This window comes from Anastrepha ludens, chromosome 3 (assembly GCF_028408465.1).
Source record: "Anastrepha ludens isolate Willacy chromosome 3, idAnaLude1.1, whole genome shotgun sequence".
NCBI lineage: Eukaryota > Metazoa > Arthropoda > Insecta > Diptera > Tephritidae > Anastrepha > Anastrepha ludens.
Window position 1 is genome coordinate 92,965,023 of NC_071499.1, and position 12,658 is coordinate 92,977,680.

Genomic DNA, 12,658 nt, shown 5'->3' on the forward strand with positions numbered 1-12,658 from the left:
TGTGAATTTCACTCGTAAAGAAATATTGGAATTTATTGCTTGTGAGCTACTTTTTGTTCTTAATCAAAAGTAAGTGCAATTGGGTGCAAACATTTTATCCTAATATTTTTTAATTTTACAAATCATCTAGATTACCTAGTTGAATAAGATTACGTGATATACTTGCATGTGGGTCTTGTGAAAGCTTTCAACAGCGGTGCAGCTATGCCTCATTAACAACAATTACAAAATCACAAATAAGAAACATAAATTATTTTATTTTTATTCTAATAAAATTTCAGCATAAATGAAATAATCTCTTGGACAATCGTAATTTTTCTCTCACTGTCTCCTCTAGTCCTCTCCCTCAACGGAACCAACCGCCCTGAGCACCACTATTAGCTTGTGCCCCACCAAAGCCGCCAAAACCGCCAAAACCACCACCACGGCCGCCATTTCTATCAAATCCGCCAAATCCACCAAAGTTATTGAAGCCACCGGCATTAGCATTTGCATTCGTGTTGGCATTGTTACCATTACTTCCAGCAGATGATGAGGCAGATGCTGATGCATTGGCATTACCACCACCTTTACTATTAGCCGTCGCACTGCTGGATGCGGAGTTGGTTACAGAACCGTCGGCTCCTCGTTGTGAGTTTACATTCGCGTTTGTAGAAGCACCAGCATTTTGGCCGTTAGCACCCTGAAAGATCGACTGACTGTTCGAATCGGCTGTCACACTTTCTGAGTTGCCATTGCGCATGACATCCGTTTTGGTATTGGCAGTGTTACTAGATGAACCGTATTTATTATTGTTCGTCGACTGTGAATTACCATGTGAACTTATGTCTTCGCCATCTTTCGTACGGGTGTGCATTGTACCGGCATTAGCCGAGGATGCCTGCTGCCCATTTTTGTTGAAGTTGAGTGACTGACTCTGTCCCTCATTGGAGCTGGAGCTGCCGTCCTTAGTTTGTTTATTCTGGTTATTTACATTAGCAGAGCTCACTTGACCACTCGAACCATCTTTGGCCACATTCGAGGCAATACTGGATCCACCATTATCTTGAGAGACACCGTCTCTGGTTGCGTGACGGTTTGAGTGTGCATTAGAGCCAGCTTGCTGGTCAAAGAGACTGCCTTTATTTTCAGCTGTGCCCTGTGACTGCGAATTAATGTCGCCGGGGAAAAAGAAACCCCCTGATTGACGACGTTGTGGGCCTCGTTGTGCGCCTTGGAAACCGTAGTTTGGATATTCAAATGGAGTGAATTGTGCGCGGCGTTTGGGACGAGCAGATCGTTGTTTCACAACTGCAAGTACTCTGCCATAAGTTCCACGGCGCCTACGGAAGAAAGGCCTGCCGAATGAGTTACCATTCGTGGAAGCATCACCAGCGAAACCGACAGTATTAGCTGAAGTCTGACCATTTCTGACTCGTCCAAAAGCATCAGAACGAGAACGTGTGTCGGAAATTTGCAAACCGCCAAAATTACGGGATTGCGTATTCGAGTTGCTATTGGCACGTGTAAGCGCATCCTGTCCCTGCGCATTTACTTGCGCCTTGGTCGAAGCACCCCCATTATTTTGCCGCCGAGCATTGGGATCTAAATTAAGGCTGAGTAAACCCAAATTTAAATCGGTGCCACCGTTGGGATCACGTGCCAATCCAAATCCTTTACGTAGGTTGTCGCGCCCCAAAGAAGCGCCAAATTCGAGATTACCCACATTGAACTCTTCAGCTACACCGCGAGACACGGCGCCATTTGAGCGTGTCTTCGTGCGTGTAAGTGTACTGCCCACATCTAATGGTCCCAGGTTTAATTCACGTGTAATGGCATTACTTTTAGCCACACTTGTGGTTCCACCGTTAAATTGACCGCCATTTTGTTGGGTTACAGCGCGTGAATTGGAAACACCTTTGGAGATACCGATTGGCCCATAGTCGATTTCTCTTTCAAAGGCATTGCTGTCGGCACGCGAAACGGAGCCTTCGTTGGCGGAGTGACGCTGTTGCTGATTGAATAAACGGAAGAATTGCGCATCCACTACTGCAAATGTGAATTCACAAAGGAGAAAATACATAAGTGTTAAGTGATAAGTGAGAAGTGCACAGTGGACAAATACATATTTGTAAGTAAATGTTGAACGCTTTGATCAGTGTAAGTGTGCTAAGTGCTTGTGGTTGCTGCTTGTAAGTGCTGCATGTGGCCCGAATATTTTGAAATTTGCTAAACTTAAGATTGTATAAAGTTAAATTAAATTAAATTAAAATACGGTGAGATGTAATAAAAAAGGTTGGCAAAAAAATGTATTAAATAAAGTAAGAGTAAAATAAAATAAATTAAAATTAAAGTTAAACAAGATAGGGGAAAATGAAGTAAAAAATAAAATCAGATTAAGTAAAACAAAATATAGGAAAATAAAGAGAAATAAATGTGAATAATATAAATAGGGCACACATATTTAAAACTCAAGCATTTTTTGCCTCATTTCTAAAACGAAGGCGCTTTTTGCATATAAAAAAGTTAACTTTTAAAGCTTTATTTTCCAAAAATATTAATTTGAAATATACTCATGTGTTTTTAAAAGGATCTTTTTAAATTGATTTTCAAGCTCAGTTCCCTGGCAGCCGTGCTCCCTTTGGCTTCTTTTAATAAATACATAAATAAATTTATAAATCAATAAATACTTCGAATCACAACGAGCTATTAATTAATTTATATATTTCTCAGTAAAATATAATATTCTAGTTTATACAAATTAAATTGAAGTGAACATTTATTAAATTAAATTAAAGAGAGCATCAACTTCATTTATTTAATAAATAATAAAAAGTAATATTATGTTTTAGCTTAATGAAATAAAAACATTTTTAAGTTGATTATACAAAGTATTTTGATACACATAATTATCTCTAAAGACCTACTGCAGCCATTTACCCTATGTCTGCCATTAACCCGATCCGTGCCTAAAAACACGTCTTTATCCCAAGACACACAGTAAACCTGTCTAATTAAGTGATTCGTTTTATTTAATTAATTTATGTAAATTAGCACAAGTTTCGCTATAAATTTTATTTGCCAGCCAGTTTTATATTCATAACGATTTGTTTTTTCTTTCATAATTAGAAAACAATCGATAATTTGTACGTCAGAAAATAAATGAATATACAGAAAACAGAAAGTCGTTAATAAATTCAAAATTTCCAAAAACTGTTCAGTAAAAATATTGTTTTTGGTACCCGTTTGGGGATTCTTTGCTACGCAAAAGCGTTCGTGATAAGTAGAAAGTAAAATATTTTAATAATTTCTTTTGCAGATTCTCTAATGTCGTTCGATGGAAGTCATTACAATACCTGTTGCGCTATTATTGATTAGTTCTCTACATTTCAGGTACAACAAAATATTTAAGCATATAAAGATAAGAGATAAAGATTTTAAATAACTCTTGTCGTTTTAAATAGTCCCTCATAAAGCATTCATAAAACGAGTGACAATTATGATTATCTAAAGAACTTTCTCAGGTCAAAACCATGAAAGATGAGAGATCCAGGTAATGAAATTGAGGAATATTTGACTCAATTATATCCTCTTAATTATAGAAAGCAATTTGTTCCTCATAGTGTTGTGATTTTGCTGATAAATTAAATGGTGATTTACTATGAAATGATATTTTAATACATTTATATGTATATTTTTCCTTTAACTCCTATTGGATCATAGGGCGTCTTTTTTAGATCATAATCCTAATACGACAGCCAAAAGTCAAAGACGATTTATTTGTCTTTTTTTATCCGAGGCAGTAAATTTGACGATTCATTGCAAGATTCCCTGAATATAAAAGCCGTTTTAACAAATTATCAAAAGAAATAAAATTATTATTGAAAGAGCAACACGATAAAGAAATGAGGCAGTTTCTATGGGGTTTGGAACCAACACACCTCACTAATTATTCCCTGTGGAAAGTCAGCAAAAAAGTAAATACCACAAAAGAGTACCGCCCACCACTTCGTAAAAAAGATGGTTCATGGGCGAAAACCGCAATCGAGAAATCTGAGCTTTTTTCTAAATATCTAAAAGATATTTTTACACCAAACGATACTGAAGGTGATCTTTGCTTTGGCAGCACTGTTGCTGCCTTTTTTAATGAACCCTACCAAATGGAGCTACCGATGAAGAAGTTCACCAAAAGTGAAATAGTTAGCACTATTAAAAAGCTAAAAGATCACAAGGCACCAGGATATGATCGCATCACGGCCGAAATTCTCAAAAAACTACCTCCTGAACCCTATAATTTCACTACCCATTTGTTTAATGCGTGCTTAACCAGAAACATTTTCCCAGCTCAACCAGACGATGAAGTGAAATCCTATCGCCCTATCAGTCTTCTACCAATACTGTCAAAAGTTTTTGAAAAGATCTTCCTTAAACATTTAATGGTTTTTATCGAACGCAAACAAATAATTCCGAAACATCAGTTTGGTTTCAGGAATGAGCATTCGACAATTGAGCAAGTCCATAGACTTGTCGAAGAAATACAAACAGCGCTCGACCGAAAACAAATCTGTTCAGCAGTTTTCCTGGACATATCACAAGCCTTCGACCGAGTGTGACACCAAGGCCTACTCTTTAAAATAAAAAAGAAATTACCACTAAATGCCTATTTGCTCCTTAAATCATATCTAAACCAACGAATGTTCTACATAAATTACGAAAATGAAATTTCCAATTTCCAACAAATTAAAGCTGAGGTCCCTCAAGGCAGTATATTAGGTCCAATCCTTTACTTAATTTTTGCACACGATCTGCCAACCACAAAAGTGTACTAACTGGCACTTTTGCCGAAGACACCGTTATTATGGCGACAGCAGTGGATCCCGTAGAAGCCTCTTATATGCTCCAAATAAGCATAAATAAAATCTCCAAATGGCTCCGGAGCTGGCGGTTGAAAGTAAGCGAACATAAATCCCAGCACGTTACCTTTACCACAAAAAGAACCAACTGCTCACAAAACAACTTAAACCGTATTCCAATTCCGCAATGTGATAGTGCTAAATATCTAGGATAAACGGCTTACGTGGAAAACGCATATCTTTACAAAAAGGAAAGCTCTAGGTTCAATATTTCGTAATATGTACTGGCTGCTAAACCGCAAATCCACCCTCTCAATGGACAACAAACTTATCCTCTACAAATCTGTGATAAAACCAGTCTGGACTTACGGAATCCAACTGTGGGGTACTGCGACAAATTCAAACTTGGAAATCCTGCAGCGTTTCCAGTCCAAGACTCTACGCACCCTAGTCAATGCTCCGTGGTACGTGACAAATGCCCAAATTCATCGGGACTTTGACATCCCTTCAATAAAAGAGGAAATACAAAATGTAACCAGTAAATACCGAAATCGACTTCAATCGCACCCAAATGAACTGGCCTCTACCCTCATGTCACCATCATGTGTCTTTTTGAGGTTGAAAAGAAAAACACCAATTCAGCTCGTCCAAGAGCCATCTATAAAATATTGAATTTATTTATTAGAAAGGATATTTCACTGGAAATATTCCTTTAATACTAAAATCAAAGCCACTCTTAAATGTAACCAAATATTTGTAAAATGTCTTCTAAGAATTGTAAGTATAGACAGAATACAAAATAAAGTTAAAAAAAAATAAAAAATTGCAAAAGGAGTTTGGCAGGTTGATAGGTAGGCCTGCCTACTCTAGCTTGGTGATCGGATGTCTATCTGCACCTCCAAACAGGTGTCTGCTTTTTTTGGTCCGCCGGTGGTATTTTATTTCCCATCTGGCCGGCACATCTACGAGACATTTCCCCATCCGCCACCTGGCGGCGCGTCCGTTGGGAGACAAGTAATACATGACCTTAAAGAACTTGGAGACACGCTTCGCTATTCTGTTGGAAAATGTGCCTTGGTATTCAAAGCTGTAATTTATGTTATTTCCAGGTCATCTCCCCCCTTCGAGTCATGATATTCATAGATAAATATTTCACACAATTATTATTTTTTGATTTATTGAGGTTTTAATTAAATCTTAATTAACTAGTTTTAAGCTGATCATGACCTCAGTTCTAGGAGGTGCAGCTGCAAAAATTTGTTACTTTTCATAGTTAATTGCTCACAAATGCCAATGCAACCTGTCTTGCCTTGAGAAAGATAAGTCGAGGAGACACGTTATTGGCTAGGATTAGGTTTTGCTTAGACTGTCAGAAAAACTAAGATGAGGTATCCAACACCATATTACTCAACAATTTAGTCTTATTTCCTCGTAACTCAGGAAGATTTAAAATGAATAAAACAAGCACGTAAGCGGCAAAATGGATGGTATTCTAAGCACGCGTGCTGTGCTGCCGGAATATTTGGCCGGCAGTAAAACGCAAATTGAGTATTTAAATTTATATTTGTGATACGTTAAGCGAATAAGTTGGGAAAAAGTATTTTTTGATTATTTTAAGGTTGAGTTTTGTCAGTTTTTGTGTAACACCGTGTTAATGTATATTAATATGTGCACTAGGGCGGGTCGATTTAAAAATCGCCCATTGCTCTGTGAAAATCATATTCTAGGGATCAAAATAAAAAACTTTGCCGAAGGAACCATACCTCTGAAACGAATTCTGATGTCCCCCAATTTAAAAATTTAACCATTTTTGGCCTTTACATGAAAAAATCAGCTAAATGGCTATGTTTTTTTCTTTATTTTTATTTATTTATAATAATATTTATTATTTATTTATAATAATATCTATTTTTTCTCTTAAGAAATTTATTTAGTCAGAACATATGTAAATGAAAAAAATAATTTAAGTGAGTTATAGAAAAGAAACTAAAAAGTTCGACCCAAATTGGGGGACATCAGAATTCGTTTTAGAGGTATGGTTCCTTTGGCAAAGTTTCTTATTTTGATCCCTAGAATATGATTTTCACAGAGCAATGGGCGATTTTTTTGCCTCCCCACAAATCGACCCGGCCTAATGTGCACCCTTGGGCTGTATAATATGAGGTTGGTGAAAATTAATCATTACATTTTGTTTTTGCCTAATTTTCTTATTGAATAAAAAAGGTGGTTTTGAGTTATGGAAATCTTTATTTTGCGCACACCATTCATCGCCAGTGCAGCAAAGTGAAGCCGCACAGATAGAGACACAAGAAGACGAGCCTATAGCATGAAAGCTGTGGACCCAGACGTGGGTGAATAGAATTGGTCATTTATTGATGCCGTTCTCGGCCCTCCCGAAGTAATATAGAAAGCAGTTCCGGAAAGGGTGTTTCCCCAGAAGGAGAGGAGGGATCATTTTAGTGGCCACACCACACGACGCAGTAGACTACGGTCGCTATAAATGGGAAGGCATTTTGAACCCTACCTCACCCAAAAAAAAAAAAAAAAATTGATCGCCTTTTTGTATACTGCAGTTGTCTAGTTCGTAAGTGTAAAATATGATTGACATGTGACGTCATTTGCAGAAACTATAAATCTGCGAATAGGGTTATTAATTTAGTATACAGGTTTTTTCGAAGCTATTACTGAACATCGGACATCGAAAAGTGTGACCACTGTGTAGGCAACTCAAGGCACAACTGTAGCATTTTTCTTTCGAATAGGATTCATGATTCATGATAGCAAAGCTTCTAGTCCCTAACCCCTAATCTGCGGACCTGCGGATGCTGATCGTATGCAAATACGATACGAGATAATATGAATGGAGGCCGCCCATCGCAGACCTCATGCAATGAGGCCAGAGCTTATGACGGAGATTTGTTTATAAGAAATCTTTGTAGTGGCAACTTTACAGAAAAAAAAAGAAAATAATTGTCCCTTCTAATTCGATTTGCTTATTTCAGATTTTTAACGAATAGCGAATACATTAATTAACGACACTCTTTCTACATAATTTTTCGTTTAATAAACTTTTTTTTTTTTGCTCGAAAATGCAGAAAGCGCTTTGCCAGGATTTTTTTTATGTGAATGAAAAGTTATGGGATGAAATGCTCACGTAAAAAATACATCATTGCTGCAGATTTGTTCCGCATGCCATGAAGTTGATGCGATACGCATCGCAAATGTAGATGTGGAGTAATAGGGACTATTACGGCAATGCCTCCGATTGGCATGCGTGAGAAGTCCTTACGGGTACGGAGATATTATAAGCCAGAAGGTCGATTACTATTCCATTATCATCTATTAGAGGTTCCAATAGTTTAAAGTTGCCAAAATTTAATAAAGTAAGAATCGAAAAGAAGAAATTTGTTTTTTTTACTTTTTTAAATTTTTTTTTAGATTTTTAAGATACCAGTTAGTTTCTAAAATGTCCTTTTTAGCTTCAATATAAATTAAATAAGCCCAAATCGTATCTTATTATTTTGCTGGTCCTAAATCTAGAAATATTTGGATTTGAGATCAACAACTTTTTACGGCTCCTGAAATTCGACTTTTTCTAGCGACTCACAACTAATGCTGTATCTACATAAGTTGAACGTTATATCTACATATATAGCATCATATATTAGCGCCAGACTGGAAAGCTTCTTCAAAAATAAACACGTTTTTATTTTGTGAGCGAGTTCCCAATTTACAATCCCTACATAATATTTTGCAAGAATCAGTGATTATTCTTATATACTTTTATATAATTTTGTATACATACATATATTAATATATGTGACCTGGTCTATGAAAAGGTACCTCATTTTTCATTTTTTTGTTGATTCGAATAGTGCGTGAAAGACTCTTTAAAATGGTGAAAACCAGAAAGTCATAATTTTTTTAAAAGTTTGTTAAAATTAAAAAAAAGGAAAAGTGCGAATATGAAAAAGACTGATTTTTTGTCATGATACAAATTAGAATAACGAAGACAATAATTTGTGCAAATTAAAAACTGAACCATTCCTGGACAGTCTGAGGTGTAATGAATACGATACTGAAGTCTGTTTTCAAAAAATTTGTTACAAAAAATGTATTCATAACTTTATAAATGGTGGTTTTTAAGGATTTGTCAAAATTTTTGTCACGAATTGTGGCGTTGTTTCAACATCAAAAGTTAATTAAAATATTTAAAAACTGTTATTCGGGGGTTTGCGAGGTCGCTGAATATGAATATGAAGTGAGATTATTTAAAATCAAAATGGCGGACATGTTTTTTAAAATTTAACGGATCCTCTTAAGATTCAATACACGGGGGTTTTTGCCGTTGCTGATTACGAATCCGATATCAGATTTCTGAAATTCAATATAGCGGATCCAATATGGCGGACATATTTTTTCAAAATTCATCAGATCCGCTTGAAACTTTTCACTCGGGGGTTTTGGAGTTCGCTGATTACGAATCTGTTGTGAGATTTAAAAAAATCAAAATAGCTGATCCAATATGGCGGACAAATTTAAAAAAATGCATCGAATTCTTTCTAAACTCGTTACTTAGGGGTTGTGGTGTCGCTAATTGCGAATCCAATATCAAATTTAAAAGATTCTAAATGATGGATCCAATATGGTTTTCGAAACTAAAAATGAATCGGATTCGTTTGAAATTTTTTAGTCGGGGATTTTTAGGGTCTTTGATTTTTTGACAAGTTTATAAAAAGGTTTTTTAGAGTGAAGAGAAAGAATAGTACAAGTACAAAATAAACTGATTCTATTTAAAAACTAAAATAATGAAAATATATTGACTTCTCAGATAAAAAATATAAAAACTTGAAAAACGAAAATTTTTGTTATTATTTTTAATATTATTATGCACAAAAATTTACGTTTTTCAAGTTTTTATATTTTTTTCGTCGCCGTCTTTCTCAGAATTTTTTTACGTATTGGTTGTAAAGAAGATGGACTTTTTTCTGCGTCAGGTTTGAGAACATCTAAACTATCCTTTGCCTTTCGTTTCTTTACTGTATTTACTAATATATATTTACTGTAAACGGCACTAAACTCCTCGTCAACACTCATTTTTCACTATTTTGTGAACAAAAGACTAACAGAAATGATTACATAAACGTAGTAACAGAAAAGCCACGAAGTATAATAAGGAGACGTAACGCAGCTGTCAACTGTAAAATTGTCAAATTGACATCATATTCGTAGTCAGTGGCTTTAAAAACCTTTACAAACATGTGCCACTTATTTATAGCTATTGCTGCTATTTGTACAACTTAAATTATTTGTTCTATGTTTGGAGCGCCTTCTTGGAGATGCCATTTAAAATTTTTCGAATTTGACACCAGAATCGTATTCAGTACTTCGAAAAATTTTTGTCACCGGGTCTTATAAGTTTAGTATTAGGTTAAGGTTAGTATTTAGTTAAGGTACAAAAGCTAACTTATTTTTTAAAACGATTTCTGCGATTTGCATTAACTTTTTTTTATTTATTTATATATAAAAAAATGTTTTTACTGCTTCTGTGATTTTATTAATACTGTGATCTATGCTGAAGAAAATAAGCCAAGCCAAAAATATTAATATTTAAAAAAGTTACAAGGGTTTTTAGAAGTTTAAACTTTAACTGCTGTTTTGTCGAAAACTTGTTTTCGCACGTAAGGTACCTTTTCATTGACCAGGTCACATATGTTTTTGACGACAGTTGCGTCTACGTAATTACCAATCAAATATTCTTGAAATACTTGTGAAAATCTAAAAATAACTAATCCTCTAACAATAACAAGGAAAATCCGTTCCATGATAAACTCACTATCACTATACTATATACATGTATAGTAAGTAAATATTTTTAATAACCCCCATTTCTACATTTTTTTCTTATTTTCCTGAATTTCCAGTTTTTTTCGAAAATAAAGGATTTTTTTCTGCATTTGCACTCGTAAAAGTTTTAACCTGAGTTTTCCTTAGATGAAATACTGTAAATCCTTGTAAATCTTAGATTCCCTAACTTACACCAAACACTAAAATGAACACAACCTCAGAAAAAACACAGTCTCGAATTCATTTTGCTGACCAGCAACGTAGCCTCAACCTGTCACCCGCATTTGCAACTGCACCACTGTGACAGGCACACTGGCTGCAAAAAATATGCTTAACACTTGCCCGAGCACCCAACACATAGCACTGAAAACAGCAACAGCAGCAGTATAAAAATTCTTCACACACTAACCCAAATCCGGCCATGATTTGCATAAAAATATTTACCCTTCGGTTGGCAAATTGTGAACAGCAGCACAACTAATCCGCAGCCCAAAGTGAATTGCCGTGTAGTAGGCATCCTGCACGCACTGAGCCTGATGGAGACTAATATATTTTATCCGTTCGTTGGCAACGCAGGTGCACACTCTCTCGAAATGTTTGTCAAATTGCAGTTATTTGGACTGGGCAAAAATTCGTTGTGGTCCGTTTGTTAGATTTTAGATGTTTGTCAAAATTATTTAAACAATTTTGAATTTGAAAACTTTTCGTTAGCGCGTTTCGCTATTTTCGAATTTATGGCGCACAACCGCAGCTATGCGAATACCACGACTGATGACGATCAGATTCTGAATGTCGAGCCGTATTTGTGTGTAAGTACATATTTGAAGCGCGCACAGTGAAGCCGCAAAAGCAGGTAGGAGAAAAAATCACAAAAAAACTGGTAAAATCACTAAGACTGGAATTGAATTGATTTTAGTTGAAAAAAATGGGTGATACGGACAGTTCGGCATAAAATAAATATTCTGTGTATGTTTAGCAGCAATACCTGTAGGCATACATACGTGTACGTATATATGTAAGCATTTGTAAGATATGTATGAGTAGGTAAGTACATGGGCTTGTGAATATGCTTTTATTTGCTCAGTGATTAGGCGATTCTGCTTTTCGCACATGCAACGGATTGTTATCTCTTGTAAAACGTCTGGGGGTTTCTTGCTTTCTTTTTTGGCATGAAATGCGTTAGGGATTTATTCTGAACTGGGCTTGAAATAATAAATATTGAACTCATAGAAACACAAATAAATAGTGGGTGGATAAATTTCAAAAAACATATTCGGTATTATTTAATAGATAAAAAGTTAGAATATAAAAAAATTTGTTGAATTTTTGTAGATTTTGGAAATAACTTCTGTTACGAGGGGTGCCTTTTATATGTCGGGATTAGAGAACAAAAACAAATTTTAATCATCGAAAATCACTTTATTGTTTTTCAAAATATTCTCCATGAAGATCTACACACTTTTGCATGCGTTTGAACCAATTGTCGAAGTAATTTTGACACTCTGAATGAGGTTGACCTCTCAGTTTGTTTTTTACGTACGGGAATAAAAAGAAGTCTTTCGGTGCCAAGTCAGGACTATACGGCGGATGACCCATTAATTCGATGTTTTGGCTGCTCAAAAATGCAGTTGTTTGAGCCGATGTGTGAGAGCTCACATTGTCCTGGTGAAGAGTGATCCGTCTTTGGCGATTGGTTTTCCTAATTTCTTGGAAGACAACTGGCAAACAAATGGTTGTGTACCACTCAGAATTTACTGTTCTGCGTTGTTCTAGTGGTACGGTTGCGACATGTCCAGTTTTTCCGAAAAAACAGGCGACCATTTGCTTGGAAGTGCTTCGTGCGCGAACAACTTTTGTTGGATTTGGCTCATCTTGAAACACCCATACAGTCGGCTGCTGTTTACTTTCGAGCTCACACGCGTAAATCCATGATTCATCACCTGTCACGATGTCATAGACGTGTTTCAAAGCCCCGCGAT

The 12,658-nt window shown here is 35.8% G+C and overlaps 1 protein-coding gene across 1 annotated transcript; it reads right to left on the reverse strand.

Annotated features, from left to right (window-relative positions):
• Positions 1 to 230: 230 nt before the first annotated feature.
• LOC128858474 (uncharacterized transmembrane protein DDB_G0289901-like) lies at positions 231 to 11,455 on the reverse strand. Its single transcript, XM_054094777.1, has 2 exons — positions 11,124 to 11,455; positions 231 to 2,028 (listed from the first exon to the last, which is right to left on the reverse strand). Exons 1-2 carry the CDS (start codon positions 11,194 to 11,196, stop codon positions 347 to 349), a joined length of 1,755 nt encoding a protein of 584 aa, XP_053950752.1. The 5' UTR covers positions 11,197 to 11,455; the 3' UTR covers positions 231 to 346.
• Between the last annotated feature and the right edge of the window lie 1,203 nt (positions 11,456 to 12,658).

Excerpts from the sequence above, each read along its gene's own strand:
- LOC128858474 (XM_054094777.1), bottom strand. The coding sequence starts at position 11,196 with ATGCCTACTACACGGCAATTCACTTTGGGCTGCGGATTAGTTGTGCTG. Across the intron at positions 2,029-11,123 it reads CACAATTTGCCAACCGAAGG|TAGTGGATGCGCAATTCTTC; the intron begins GTAAATATTTTT and ends TCACATTTGCAG.